Source organism: Perissodus microlepis, chromosome 1 (assembly GCF_051167445.1).
Source record: "Perissodus microlepis isolate ML-2025 ecotype Zambia chromosome 1, ASM5116744v1, whole genome shotgun sequence".
Classification (NCBI taxonomy): Eukaryota; Metazoa; Chordata; class Actinopteri; order Cichliformes; family Cichlidae; genus Perissodus; species Perissodus microlepis.
In genome coordinates, this window is record NC_140461.1 from 30,581,828 (window position 1) to 30,597,758 (window position 15,931).

General features: G+C 39.1%; 1 protein-coding gene across 14 annotated transcripts in view; it reads left to right on the forward strand.

Moving 5' to 3' along the window:
- Window positions 1–842: 842 nt before the first annotated feature.
- madd (MAP-kinase activating death domain) overlaps window positions 843–15,931 on the forward strand; it is a 47,155-nt gene continuing 32,066 nt past the window's right edge. For 5 of the 14 annotated variants that reach the window (XM_084947937.1, XM_084947613.1, XM_084948282.1 and 2 more), the window contains exons 1-7: window positions 844–1,200; window positions 7,789–8,036; window positions 9,172–9,816; window positions 13,566–13,869; window positions 14,808–14,939; window positions 15,081–15,194; window positions 15,357–15,437. In XM_084947937.1, coding sequence (XP_084804063.1) covers window positions 7,978–8,036; window positions 9,172–9,816; window positions 13,566–13,869; window positions 14,808–14,939; window positions 15,081–15,194; window positions 15,357–15,437 — 1,335 coding nt within the window. In that variant the 5' untranslated portion in view covers window positions 844–1,200; window positions 7,789–7,977. Of the gene's footprint in view, window positions 1,201–7,788; window positions 8,037–9,171; window positions 9,817–13,565; window positions 13,870–14,807; window positions 14,940–15,080; window positions 15,195–15,356; window positions 15,438–15,931 lie in introns of all 14 variants that reach the window. The other 9 variants (XM_084947603.1, XM_084947767.1, XM_084948608.1 and 6 more) reach the window with 4 other exon arrangements.

The window sequence follows — 15,931 nt, forward strand, 5'->3', positions numbered from 1 at the left end:
TTATTTTCTAGTGTGCGTACTGTAATCAAAGAGCAATAGCTATTTTTGTGTATATGTATATTGTGGTAATGCTGCCGATATCTCAGGTTCTTAGCTCATCCACACATTTGCTGTTTTACAAGGAATAACCTGCTAATTGTAATGGATTGAGAGGTGGATGAGACTCGTTCAGTGCAGTTCTGGTTTGTCTTCAGCAGATCTTCAAGCCTTTTTATGTTACTGACCTCATAGCTTTTTTCTCTCTGAATGTACCCAACCATTAATTTGGTTAATGCTATCTTTGATAGAGATGTTCAACATGTACCGTTTCATTTTCATTCTCAGCAACACATGCTGAGTGTTCAAAGCGAGAGCTTTGAAATGCAAATTCCACTTTTTGAATGATCTGGAGACATTTTAATTGCCCCTGGTTACTGACAGATTATTCAACACTACTGCTCTAGAGTCAGCATGAAGTACTCTGTCATCAGGTTGGCTGATTGAAGAAACTTTTGGGGATATGTAGCACATATTTCACTTTAAAAAAAAAACTAAATTTCTTTATCATTGCGTTAAACAAAGTAGCCTACTAAAATTCATACAGTTAAAATTTATTTGGATTATTTTTAATCACTTTTTGTTAGCTTTTTGGTCATTTTAACTTTAGTTAATTATAAATAATGTAAGGGTGGTAGGCTTATCAAAAAATAAATATGGGGACCCAAATGGCTCCCGGCGTTCCTGCTGCGCGATAAAACGCAGGAAAATGGTACAAATAGATTTTTAGAGTGAACCAATGGTGACGATCCCCAGTTGGGAGCATTAGGTGGGTTTTGTCCGTTTTGTTTTGTCGCTTCCGTTAGGTCGGCCTCTCAGTATGCGGAACTCCCTGCAGGCTTCTAGTGCTGCTGATGATGATGGGGAGGAGGAGGAGGAGGATGTTGTGAAGGCAGGTTGTAACTGACCGAGCCACACGTTTCACTGAGCAGGCAGGCGGACACATATTTCGCATAATTTATTATGGTCCGGGACACTCAAACGGAGTGGCTAACCTTTTCAGCGGTTGTCCGCGCTCGATGTTTTCAATGATAAAAGAAGGACTGAATTCTGACAAACATCGCTGCCTCTCCGCCGTGACCGAGGAGAGCACCCACCATCCAGGCCGTCGTCGGCAGCTGGCTGGCTTGGCAGCGAGCATTAGCGGCTAACCGGCTAACGTAGGTAAGGTTATTCCCATTAACGCCTGTGCTCTGTGAACGCATTCAGCGCATATGTGTCGTGTGTTCTCAACAGTGTCATTGCGTTTGTTACGTTTGACAGGTGTACTGTGTATGAGACTAACGTACTGGTGGTAGCTAGGCAGCTCGCTAGCTAGCTTGCTAGCTAATCCACTCGTGACGTAGGAAAGCATACGGCTAGCAGAGGAGGGGTGAGAAGATGCTTCCTTGGCGTTAATGTTTAGGACGAATCAAAGCCAGACAGCCTGTTTGAAATATTTATCCATATATATAATATGAAAAAATGACAGCACTACCACCGTGCACCAAGGACGGTTGTATCTGAGCTGGGAGGCGCTGACATTGCCTTATCACATTTCTTCTAAGTGCTGTTTGTTAATGTTACCTTCCTCTTGCCTTACGTCCTCACCATGGCTAATCTCAACTGGTTCCAGTAAATTTAGACTACACACCCAGACAGGCTAGTCATGCGGGATTTGTGCTCTGCAAACGCAACCCGTGACGGTTTTCTGTTGAAATAGTGTGCCATTGTGAAGTCCGTCATCACGCCTGAAGCATTGCTTAACAGTTGGATAAATTGACACAATGTTCACATTAGCTTGCGACATAAACGTTGGGCACTAACGTGTGAAAACATTAGCACGGTTTCGTCATCGAAGAAAGAGAAAGTATTTTTTTTCATGTGGATACTTAGTACGTTAATATGTACAGAAATTTAAGATATACGTCAACATATTTTAATAAAGATGATTTGAGGGTGACTGGGACATAATGTTCAACGGTCTTTTTTATTTGCTGTCATGCATGTCTTTATTGATATGACGACATTTAGGTGAATGAGAGAATAAACCCAGGCTTTATGTAGATTTCACCGTTAAAATAGCTATCATATTAAACCAAAATTTTAAGGACTATTATTATTTTGTGCTTTTGCAATACAATCAGTGAACGTGTGTTAATGTGATGTTTCTGGTTATGGCAACATTTCAGTGTTTGGGCGAATGACAGTGGGCTAAAAGGCATTGCAAATGAAGGACATTGTGGTCCCACAGGCAGGCCAGTATTTCTTGCTGGTGACAGGTATGGATTGGCTCAGGGAATCAGGCACCTTCCGTCCGTCTTTGAGGTGCTGAGGTGAACGGCAAAAAGATCCCCGAAGTCCCCTGTCAGCATTGGACATATTCGTTTTGGGTGGATTTATAAACTTTCAGGAATAAAGTTTTAACATAACTGAATAGCTAGCCTTCATTCTTAATTATGACAAGATTATTTGCATGTGAAATTGTGTTAAAGTGTGAGTTAAACAGTGCAATCAATGTCCATACACTAGCTCTAATCAATAAGTGGTTGTCTTTTCCATTTACCAGAACATTATCAGAGAAAGGAGTGTGTCCCAGTCACATGTAATTCACCCAATGGATTACACAGACTAGCTACAGATCTTTGACTATATCCTCTTGATTGATGATGGGGTAAAATTTGATTTGAATCTCAAAGCCTCTGGGGAAAAAATGTAAAAATAGGCCAATCGCAAATGGTTTCTGAGGACAAATATAATTTATTATACACTGGAGCTTTTAGGCTGGGGGGTTATCTGGGTGATAACGAAATTAAGCTTTGGTTATAAGATATTGTGAAACAAACATATTGGTATGTAACTTGTTGTTAAATCAAAACAAGGCATGAGTGTCCTTGTTTTTTTTGATTTAATGCACATTGAACTCAGCTTTGCCATTTTATAAAAAAAAAAAAAAAAAAAAGGTACCTGGAACCTGATTCAAATGAAGCCAGTCTTCGTCACACCTTGCAATGCAAATTATTAGCACATAGTTAGTTTCCTACAGTCAAACAGATAACTGAACACCATAAATGTGTTGGTTATTTCATTTTTGTGACCACAATTTCAAGATGTAGAAACATCAGTCACCAAGCATATATTACGATCTTCTATAAATCATTTTAAAGTACTCGTTCCTTGTAGGTTATGAGAGGCAGGGGACCAAAATATATCAATACTGGTCCAGTTGTTAAACACTGTACCATTGGTTCAATAAAATGATAATTGAAAAGTGATAACGCATTGAATAATACTTTCTTAATCTACACATTATTCCTGGCTTGTTTGTGTGGCCTTGCTGACCTGATCGATTTTAGTAGCATTCTCTGTTTGTACTAACTGCTGTTTACTGTGACTGGCAGTAAATGTTAACCATGTTGGAGGCCCATGAATCATATCTGTCTCCTCTCCATGCTTACATAACAAGTGACTGCTTGCCTGCAGACCACTCTGAAGAGATTCATCTGTTGTGTTAATGTACATCATTATCTAGCCTTTGAAGATTGTTGTAATGTTGTGACAATTCTTTATTCCCGGTTTTTAGAGATAGGAAAAGGGGATCAGTACCACACTCGGTAATTAAAGACAATCAGCGAAGTGGCACAGTCCTGCCATCCTTATCTAAAAATAATGTTGTGAGCCAGTATCTCTGTGCTGGATGAGTCTGCCTGCAGCGCTACTGCTTCATAAAACAGCCATTTTGGCTTGGTACCAGGAAGATTTCAGGCTGCCAGACCTGTGTATAGGTTCATTTTCCTGATGGTTTCATGAGATAATTGTTACATTGTATTCTCTATAGGCCTGTTAAATTGTCCATTTTGTAGTTTTTCTTTGCTGTGACAAGGTTTATGCTGTTGCCGCTATCTAACCTTGTAGAAGTTGTTCCATGTATTTTATTTATCTTTTAAAGCTTGAGCTGAAAAGATTATTTTTTTTATTTTAAACTGCCGTTTCAGAGCTCATTTACCCATTAATGTTAAGTGACAGTTTACTTTTCCTTCTTGTACATCATTGTGCAAAAGTCAGTAAAAAGCTGCCAGGCTTTTAGGGTATTTGAATAACTTTACCAAGTGTGATGAGTGTGAACATTAAGCTGACTTCCTAAGACATGTTTCATCCCACTTGGCAAGCCTGTTTGAACTGCATCTTTGTGTGGCTCCTCACATCAGATGCTCTTGGACTTAACAGTGTGGTGAAAGTTCACATTAAACACTGTCAAGCTTCCCAAAACCACAAGAAGGTATTATGTATCTGTGGTAGCTTAAGAATCAGTGTTTTAATACTGCAGTTTCAGTGAAATGTGTTAAACATTGACTCAATTTCAAATTGACGTAAAATAAAAATATAAAAATAAAAACATTAGAACATTTTAGCATGCATCAAGAATACTTTAATTCTAATGGTTCATGTCCCTCTGTGAGCAGCTTCTCTGCTCAGAAGTGGAGCTATTAGACATAATTACACCTATAATGCGTCTGAAGCCTTCTGTAATAATGTCTACTGGACACAGCTGTGTCACGCACTGGGAGTTCTGTGGCTGAGGGGGTTAATGACCACCTTTGTCAGAATGTGTGACTATCGTGTCCCACTCATGATTTACATGCAGTCCATTTGTCTGCCCTGTTATCGTTGTGTGTCTGTTCTGTTTCTACCACACAAGCGCACATATCGAAACACGATATTCATATCAGCATTTATTTATATTTGGCGCAGATTCATTTTAAGCATTCTGTGTGGTGTCACTTCACTGAGGGTCGCTGCAGTTTTAATGTTCATAGAGCGAAACCTTTTTTCCTAGTGTAATAGATGTAGTTTCTGACAGCTCTTTCTAATGTTGTGTTGAGCATGAAAACAGAACTGGAAGTGTAAATGAGTCTTTAGGGGGACGGCGGGCTTCCTGTTTGAAGAAAGAGTCAAATGAGGTCAGAAGTGTTTTCTATAGTTAAAGCTACTGAGTCTATAACATGTAACTAGTCCAAACGACATGGGAAAAGAACAAAGCAGCACGGGTTCTGTCAGACATAGGATATACTGCTTCTCATATGTCTGTGTGATGGAGTAGATGCGGTCATGTTGTTTAATTCAAAAGCAACTCCTAGAACTGCAGTGAAATTGGCATATTTTCATAGATGTGCACAAGTTTTGCTGCTTGTTAGACTTCAGTAATTCATCCTTCAGTCCTTATGAATCAGGTCTTTTTTTGAATGTGAAGTTTGAATCTTTTTTGCAGTAATTGCACTGATAGAGGTGTGGTCATTGTAAGATTATCTTAAGCTTTTAGAAAAGAATCCTGGTCCTAGCTTTTCAGTGGGAATGCATCAATGATGCAGTATGAACCACTGACTAAATTAAAGCTCCTTCAGCTTAGCAGTTGTTGGATAACAGCCTTTAAGTGACAGTGAGAAACTGCTCTGGGTCCTGAGTGTTTGTGTTTCAGGGTGGGGTTTCAGTAGCATGGCCTCCTGTAGTATTTGTTAGTTTTAGAGTAAACGCTGTTTGGCATCGCATGATAACTCAAGTAGATCACGTTACTGTGGTTTTGTTTTTTGCAATTAGCTGATGTGAACATTAGCAGTTATGGTGTTTTCCTCTGAGGTGTTTTAAGTTTCTGATTTTGCTGCTTATTCCAGAAAAACAAAAAGCAGAGCAGTAATTTTGTAATGTTTGATGGTTTTGGGAGGAAAGAGAGATACTTCAGACTGTAGTTTTACTGCAGCCATATTATAGTCTTTGAATTGAATGTCAGCATGTTGGTTTTGCTCTGATTATATTCACACTGAAAAGTTACAAGTCGAAAAGTTGAGCATGGCACTGAAATTGTCAATTTGTGTCTTGTGGTTTTAAGGGGATCTCACTGCTGTTCTTTTCTTTCTTGTGGGCTTCCAGTTCATTGGTTACACCTGCAAGTGCTTCCCATGAGGGTTGTCCTGATTGTGTCATAACTACTAACATGTTTGGCAGTGCTGTTATTTGTTTAACTAGTACATGCCCATGCTACAGTATAGTTTGACCAGTTTGTGGTGTTGGTTGTAAAATTCAAATGATAGTAAAATGATGGTTATAACAAGTTAGATAAATGCCTGTACATGTGGCAGAATTGACAAATAAAGTTGACTTGACTTGACTTGACTTGAAATATGTGTTCATTGCTTGGTGGTTGCAAGGCAACATGATGGCGTTATACTGTATGATGCATAAGTGAAGTTTTGTGAATATAAATTAGATGTTACTGTTGTGAAACAAAAATGATTCAGTGCTTTTGCAAGGCATTTTAAAAAAGGTTATCTGAGCTTGTCGCTAGGTGATTGCAAGGCGATGTGATGACATCATCATAATAACTATTGATAAGAGCTGTCAGGGGCCTGAGATGTAGTTGTGTGCCAAGGGTGGTTGCTGAACTCCTGATCCTAATGTAGGAGGATTTGTGAGACAAAGAAATAAATACACAGAGAACACGAGTGAGTTCCTCTAAAAAGCAGATCATATAGCTGCATAAATTATTGCTGAAATTAGCATGAAATGCCATGGCTGTGGGGATGTTAAATTGTTTTTCAGAAAAGTCTTAAGAGTTGAGCTTAACATAATCCTGGCCCTGACTTGTTTTTTTTTGTATATAGTGGCCAGTGCTTTGTCATTACTTTACAAGAGGAGATCCAGAGCTTGTGCACCTGTTTGTAAAGCTGCTCATATTAAATTTATTCTTACAAAAGCAACTCAACTAATATTTTGAGATGGTGTTGTTATTGTGTCAGGGAATGCCCGCTAAACTGTAGTCATGCGCTGTATGTTGCCTTAATATGAATGTTAAGTTGTCTGTTGTCACGATAAGGGAACTAGACTGGAGCTACAAGTGGCTTCCTGGTGTTTAATAGCCATCTGTAGAGGTGCTGGTTTAGTTTGCTGGACAAAGTCCAAGCTGTGAAGTGTGCTCATTCCACCAAGGCCCCTAAGCTGCTTACTTACCTCTCCTTACCCTCCAACAAAAACAACCAGGCAACACATTATTGTCAACTCTAAAGTGCAGCAAGTAATATTTTGTAATATGTTTAGAGTGATTCTTTAGTTATGTCTATGTAAATTTAACCCAAAATTATAAGTTTTAATCTCCAACAATTCAGTTTATAGGTTTTTGTGGTTCTTCTTCCTATGTCGTCTTAATGTCCAACATATACCCTATAAACACATATCCACACACCTTTTTTGCATTTTGTTTCTTTGTTTATCTCATATAGTAGTATGATGTCTTGTGAAATTTGGTAATATCAGAAAGCATTTCCTTGTCTTGGTAATTTGTTATTTGTTCGAATACCACAAGGACAGAACAATACAGTTCTTTGTCTGGTCTTTAACTGAAAAGGCTCCAAGTGCTTTATTCCATCTTAAAACCACCTCCACGTGAAACTTCTGCTGTTGTGTGGGGTTAAAAGCCTTGTGAAGAGTTGGTGTTGTGGACAAAGGTAGTGTATATATATTGTACATAGAGGAAAAGTGGAGAATGCTGCAGAGCTGAGTGGATTTATACTTTATTATAGTCTTTGACATTTACTGAAAAGTCACAACTATACATCATAAAACCCAATCTGACCCCATTTTGTAACTCTGAAAAATTATGCTGCTGTCTGGTGATATCCAGTGTGTGCACCAGGTGCTTTCATTGTGCAGACACAAGCTTATTATATTGTGGTCATAAAAACATACAATAATATATATTTTCTTCTTCTTTGTGTGTTACAGATTGGACCCAGTCTTCTTCTTCTTTTATGTTTTTTTTTTTTTTTTTTTTGGAATCATCATAATGATAGTAAAGGAGCTGCATTTCAAGTATACTCCTGAGCTTTCTCACTTGTGATGGAAAGGTACCCTTAACTCAAGAGGCGACGTATATCCTGGATGCTGTGACATACAGGACATGGTCAGTCCAACATGGAGAAAAAGAAAATGTGCCCCCGCCTTCTCGACTACTTGGTAGTGGTTGGAGCAAGGTAAGCCCTTAGGCAGACATGGCACCCACTACCCTTTAACCTTGATACTTTTTTCTTTAGTGTCTTGACATATAATAGACATACAAAGTAGACCTCTTGGTTTTTATATCATCTTCTATTTTTACTCTGTTGAAAATTATCAGCACTTTTGAATGCACCCTTGCAGTGTTTGAAGGTTTTTGGAAAACTGCAACCTTGAAATCTGATGATTTCACAGCTTATGTTTTTGCTTTGGTGTTTATACAACAGCTCAACCCTTATGAAAAATTAAGAAAAGTAGTATATTGTTTCAAGCATAGTGACTGAGCCAAAAAAAAAAAAAGTTTTGACATAATACAGTGAAATCAGGGGGGACTCTCAATCACTGTGTCTGTTTATTTGAGCGGTTGGTGATTTAAGTGTTTAACAACAATTTCAGAGTTGTTATTGGATGGAATGGTTGTTGCCTCATACTTCTTCTGCACAGATTTCCAAACAGTTCAAACACTTCAGTTTGAAATGCTAAATTGGTTACACATTTGCTTCTGTAACCACAGAAATACTATCGAGGCTTTGTTCAATGTTTTTGTTTGAACTCTGTGGTTTCCGTTTCTTCCTTTATGAAATTTGTCTTTCCTTTTATGTCTTTCATATTAAAGGGAACCTGTTACACCTCAGATACTTTGCTAGATTAGCTTTGGTTATTTCACAATTTAAAAATAATCTTAATGTATCTTGTAGTGGGCGTTGGTGCAGCCCCTCAGTTCCTCCACTGTCTGAAACAAGCTGTTTTAGCATATTTCCCTCTTCCCCTTAAGCCAGCTTTATTCAAATTGGCTGTCGTTTAAAAAAAAAAAAAAAAAAAAAAAGAAAAGAAAAAGGGTCTGAACAGAAAGCAGGTGACGGTGAGAGCACAGAAGTCGATGTCTTTTACATTCTTTTCTCATATTTGCTGTCGCTCACATTTGACACATAAATACACTAATGTCTTGATTTAATATTTTGATGTTTCATGTAATGGATTTTAGGCTCCCCACTTAACATGTGATGGGAACTCAGTTGCAGTTGCATCAGGAATTAGTTGTAATGTGCTCAAAGAACACATTAAGCAGTAATTCTGGGCACTGCTGACAAATGTTTGCCATTTAACCTCCAGGCAACCTACTAGTGACAGTGTGGCCCAGACCCCTCAGCTTCTCCGACGCTACCCACTAGAGGACCACCAAGACTTTCCACTCCCACCAGACGTGGTTTTCTTCTGCCAACCGGAGGGCTGCCTGAGTATACGCCAGCGCAGGGTCAGCCTTCGCGATGACTCCTCTTTTGTTTTCACCCTGACTGACAAGGACTCAGGAATTACTCGCTACGGAATCTGTGTCAACTTCTACCGTTCCTTTCAGCGAGGACATCATCGTACTCGAGGAGAGAAGAGCAGTCATGCTGAGACAGCAGAACAGGCAACAGAGACCACAAGCGAAGGGTCTGATAGTGGTGGGGGTGGAGTTCCACAACGTGTGGTTTCTCCACCCAAGAATGCAGAGTCAGTACCTCCGCCTGCTTCTGGAGAAGAGGGTGGACAGCAAGGTGCTGAGCAAAATGCCGGCAAGTCCCCACAGCACAAACGGAGTGCTGCTAAGGTGGCAGCCAGGAACCGCAACAGCACACTGACCTCTCTGTGCATACTCAGCCATTACCCCTTCTTCTCCACCTTTAGGGAATGCCTATATATTCTCAAGAGGTTAGTGGACTGCTGCAGTCAAAGGCTAACACAACGGGCGGGGCTTCCTCGTGCCACCCAGAGGTGAGGTTTCAGATTTCATGCACTAATGCGAATACAAGTTGCCTGCTTCTTCACTCACAAACAGGTTTTATAGTCTTAATCTTTCTTTAAAAGCTTTGTTAGCCAAATAAATAACACACAGATTATTTTGAAGGTGGTCCTTGCCAAGAACCCATCCTGTCAAAATAAGTTGTGTAGTATAGAAACACCAGAATCCACTTGATGATTGCTGTGTAATTGCTAAGCACATGAAAACATTAAACACCCACTAAACACTTATTTTTGTATGACCATTCTCGTTGTGCCAGCCTTAGGGGCAAATACCAAGTTAGATGACAAGATCTCATAAGCAGAGACCAGAGTGGATTCATTTTAATCGCTTTTAGCATCCATATTAATCAGTACATTGTTTATTCCCTTCAAAGTTTTGTTTTGTTGACTGTAACATACTTTAACATTAATAACCATTCACACAGCTTATTATTTCACATTCAATTCTAAAGGCTAGAAAGGTTGGAGAAAACTTGTTTTGTCAGTGTTCCTGCTGATGTTTTCTGCAGTGCCCACTCCTTTGTTTCTACTCCCGTCTGCTTCTTCCGTTGTCCACCTGTTAGCTGTATGTTTGTGTTTCACAATTAATACAGGAGCCTTTGTCTGTGGTGCCGCGCAGTTTTGCAGGCCATCTGTAGTGTGTGTCTTGTTCTCACAGTATGCTTTATGCTTTCAAGCTCCACCTCAATGACAAATAATGCCAAGCAAAATATCCACAGTGCATTTAAATCAACTTTGTTTTGAGTGGTTTGTTTTACATTAAATATTATTTCAGGAAGAATAACAATTATTACATAATTCTAGTGAATCATTTTGTGTGTACACCCAAGCTTGACAGATAGTGGGTTTTTGGGAAAATGAAGGGTCACTGTTTTCACAAACTACTAAGCAATTTATTGTTAGGACACCACTCCACACTTCACCACCATCTGCTCAAGTGTGACATGCACTCTTCCTCATGTCCTGCAGACAATGCTGAGAGGATGGTAAACAATAGAGTTTGAGTGCACTACACTGAACAAATAATATGACACTGCCCATTTTGGTAAATTACTATAATAAACTGTACAAAAAAGTTTTCCGAGCAGCAAATATTTCACAAAGTCTATCTGTTGTATAAAAGGTGAAAATAGGGCTGTACAGACTTCATGGTCTTTTGCTTCCCACAGTTAAATGAACATAATCAGGCAATATTAAACACCAAGTGAAAGCAAATGAAGTGACCCCTTAATCAGCTCTTGACCCCCTGGCTGCATGTGCCAACCACAGCTGTTCCCTACACTGTGTAGCTTGAAGTTTCCTGGACTAGTCAGGACAAGTAACACTGCATATTAAGACAGATATGCAATGAAAATCAAGAACAAGAAGGTGAAGACCTTTTTCCCTTTAGGCAGATCATCAGCTGCTGTTTGGAAATACATGTCAACCAAAAATACATATGCAAAGAGTGCTGTATAGTTGGGTCTGCACTAAACCTTGATCAGTATATTGGCCGGCCAGTATTATTGGCCATTGTTAAGCCAATAAATGAAAATTTCAAAATGTAGCTTATGTTTTTTTTCCTGCGTTATCAAGTTACGTTAGTAAGGACTCTATACATAAGAAATGCTAGGGAAATCTGTTCATTTCCTGTGCCTGAAGGATAAGAGGTATTGACTCATGTATTGGAATTTTACACCAAATATTGTTATTGGTATCTGTTCTGTCCTAAATCCTGTTCTAGTCGGGTTCTAGTCTAGATAGCAAAGAAACAACTAACTTATTCAGCTGCCTGAAAACACACCTCTAAATGCAGTATAATTAATGAATGGACGCCAAGAAAAACAATGCAGTGGTTGTTAACATGAACTGTCCATGACCAACTCAGCAATCACATTCCATGTGGCCAAAAAAACACAAGTGAGTAACAAAAACTCCAGGAGAAGGGTGAACATAGTGGAAACAAAATTATTCTTCCAAAGTAGTGATATCAGGGGAATATAGAGGGATCTCACAGCTCACAAGATATTTTAATTATTAATAATACAGCACAGAGTAAAAGGGAAAACAGTACTTTGTTCATTTAATTTGTGTTAAGTTTTGGTACAGGTTTTTTATTTTTATTTGTTGATTTTTCTTCAGAGGCGCTGAATTTAGGCAGATATGGAGGACCAGTTTCATTTTGATGCAGACTTTAGTAGAATAGCATGAATGTTGCACATAGATGTGGAAGGAGTGTTATGTTTAAGTGACTGCAATTAAAAGATGTTTGTCACCGAAATCAATGAATAATTGTCATCTCAATAATGATCAAAATAATTATGGGAATCATTTTGGCCACAATCATCCATGCCAAGGTGAAAATATAACCCAGAGAGTGGAAAAGAAAAAAAGCTCTCAATTGGATACCCCCAATGTATCCAATAATATGATAAAAGGGGATTTATCGTTCTGTTCTGCCTATTAGACTTAACACAAATTGCTGATCATGTTTCGATTTTCTTAATTAAGCTTGAAGGCTAATTAATTCATTTTTAATTTAAGCTGCAGAGTACTCACAGCTGTACCCTGTATTTGATGCGGTGGCGTGATGTGGCAGTATTTTTCGGTGCTCTTTGGGTTTTTCTGTTGCCATGGGTGACTTAGTAGATTGCAAATTTTGAATGACAAAGTGCTAATTAGGCTGTCACTTCACAAGAGCTTATTCATCGAATGATTGTTATTTATAGCTGTTAAACTAGCGCAGCTTTTCCCGTCTTCTTTAAAAGGCACTGTTGGAACGTCTAGCACTCAGTTAAGCTCATACCTTGGCATTTTTTTCTTTGATAAACTGCCGCTCTGCCTCCACTTATCAGTAATATAGAACTATGGTTTCTCTGACAAGCTCAAAAAGCCGAAGGCTGAACAGACCTGAGAATCTCTCTTTTCCCCCTGACATGGTTGGTTGAAATGTGGTGTTGCAGTGACAAAGAAGTAGAGTCATCACATAATGACTGCGAGCATTTTCTGCTATGGCGGCTCTGACATATTGAGGTCTCTGCCTGCCTGTGGGTAACAGCTGCAGTTGGTGGGAGAGATCCAAACGGCTAATGATTTACCTCCCTCACTCTTTGCCACACACACACACACACACACTCCTCGTGCCTATGGTATGACAACTTTTCTTCGTGCCCCTGGTACACTGCGCAGGAGCACTTTGCCACACACACACACACACACACACACACACATATAAGTATGCACTTTAGAAAGGGTAGTAGCACTGCGTGCGTAGAGTAGTGGGTTTTCACATTACTATAGCGCCAACTACTTAAGAGCCTCTTGTGCATTTGTCTCATTTGCTCATCACATTAGGGATTTCACTGGTTATTTGTTCAGGTTTCTTTGTGGCTGTCTGCAGTAATAAAATGAACTGATGATTTCATCAACTCTGTTTTTAACTTTAAAATTTCCCTGGACATGTATCAATATATGTATTAGCGTTCTCTGCTTGTCACAGAAATTTGTTAAGCTTTTCAGTAAGTATACACACTGTCACGTAATATGTCGTTTTGAACAAAGCTACATTATTATTTTTCCTTACTGCCCAAACAGATTGTTTTTCCTCCCCTGAAAAGTGAAATACCATCAGTTCATGCATTTTAATGTTTGTCTCAGTCTTTTTCTTGAATGTTGTGTCACAACGCGCACTTCATTGAAAAATCTAAAAATCTTTAAATGTACATTAATGTCCTTCCCAGGGACACCATGTGGCGTGTGTTTACCGGTGCGTTGTCGGTGGAAGAGAAAGGCAGCCAGCTGCTGGCCGACCTGCGGGAGATCGAATCCTGGGTGTACCGGTTGCTGCGTTCACCAGTGCCAGTGGCGGGTCAGAGACGTGTGGATGTGGAAGTGCTGCCGCATGAGCTCAAAAGGCCACTCACCTTTGCCCTACCTGACAGCTCTCGCTTCTCCATGGTCGATTTCCCGCTGCACCTGCCCTTAGAGCTGTTGGGTGTGGATGCCTGTCTTCAGGTCCTCAGCTGTGTCCTGCTAGAGCACAAAGTAAGGACAGGCACAGGTGTCCTTCCTCTTGGGCCAGTCTCTTTATATTCTTTTGTGTTTTGTGCGTATATACTAAAGGGCAAGAAGAAGGATGTGGATTTTTTTTTTTTCTTTCTTTCTTTTTTTTTTTTTAAGCTGCGGTCAAATTACCCTTGGGATTTTATTAAAGATCATGCCGATTTTAGAAGTGAAAGGTACAAGCAAGGCTATATTTAGTCTGATTGTTCAGTGGTTTCCTCTGGAGTGCAGCTGCATGTCTACGAGTTTTGTCTTTTTTGTTTTTTCTTTCCCAAAGACCTTGTTAGAAATGTCCTGAAATGTCCACATTTTCTGTTGTTAGCTCACTGAAGCCGTGTGGACAGAGCACAGTGGGTAAAAAGAAGAGTGTTAATAGTTTATGATAGAGAGGAAAGACTCTGTCATCTTGTATTTTTAACACTAGAGTCATTAGTGTAGATGTAATAGGATTCTTTGTTTAATTGATTTTGATGTAGTGTTACTCTGTGCATACGTTTACACTGATACATGGGCTCATTTGCAACCAAATCAAACCTATGACTCAGATTGAGTCATAAAGACCATTATGTTGGACTTTTTTCTCTACTTTTCTGTCACTTTGTGTCTAGCAGATATGGGGTTCTTAAGGTATTCTATTTTGATATGTATTCTGCCACTCAGAGATTTCTTGCTGCTCTTGCTGAGATTTTATTGCTGTTAAATATCCATATGTGTATAACGAAAATGAGTTTTTATGGCTTTAAATTATGAACAAAAAATGGAACATGGCTTCAAAATCAGAGTTAAATCATACATCAAAAAACGTCAAGTGGTGGAAACGTATCAGGGTGGTGAGAACCAACTAATACAAAATTTGTTACATTGTAACGCTCACTTTATTAATCTTCTGCATGTTGTGTGTTTTTGTTTTTTTTCCCCAGGTCATTCTTCAGTCCCGAGATTATAATGCTTTGTCTATGAGCGTCATGGCCTTTGTGGCCATGATTTACCCACTGGAGTACATGTTCCCAGTCATTCCCTTACTGCCAACATGTATGGCCTCTGCTGAACAGGTGAAACTTAGTGTTTGTAACAGATACATGTTAAATAAGTCATTTCTCTGTATATGTGTACATTAAAAAAAAAAAAAAAAGAAGGTGTCTTTTCATTTAATAACAGTTTTGCCTAAATGAACATTTTTCTTCCTTTGGCAGCTCCTTCTTGCTCCTACTCCCTACATTATAGGTGTACCAGCCAGCTTCTTCCTCTACAAATCCGACTTCAAAATGCCAGACGATATTTGGCTTGTTGACCTTGACAGCAGCAAGGTCTGTATAACTAGAGCTCCTTCTCATCTTGGATTTTCTATTTTATTATATTGTGGTTCGTTTACCTAATGTTTATTGACTTTAAAAAAAAAATTAAAAAAAATTTGTTTTTAAAAAGCTCAAATACATTGCAAAAATTAAGACTGCTATGTTTGCCTTCAGGTTATAGCACCTACCAATGCAGAGCTTCTACCACCTCTTCCAGAGCCTGAAGCAGGCGAGCTTAAGAAACATCTAAAACAGGTAATGTATGCGATTTGTTTTGATTCCTCTTAAATTGTTATGACTATAAATTTGTCTGATTCTGCTCAACTGTGGCAGCCATATATTTGCCCCAAATACAGTGAGACTCCTAGCATACACATGAGCATTTCACAGAGAAATTTCTGGAACCCGGGTACTTCTCTGGACCTTTAAAGTTTAATCCCATGATTGCTAGTTAATCCCATTGAATGTAAAACTTGTCTTTCAGCAATGTGAAGAGTAGGGGCTTCCTTCTTCATCAAAGTTGTATGTACTGTAGATGAGTGTGGGGGCATTTGAAACTGGTTTTGTAGTGCACTAACATAAACAAATTTTTCTTTTTCCCTCTGTTTTCTGTGCATGCTCTAGCTTTTGGAGGTAAAATCAGATGCTAGGTCGCTGCTACCCAACATAAATACTTAGTATTACTGGTAGCAACTAACTTGGCCTCTAACCTGATTATCTAACATCAGAATCTGGTTCTGATTCATGGA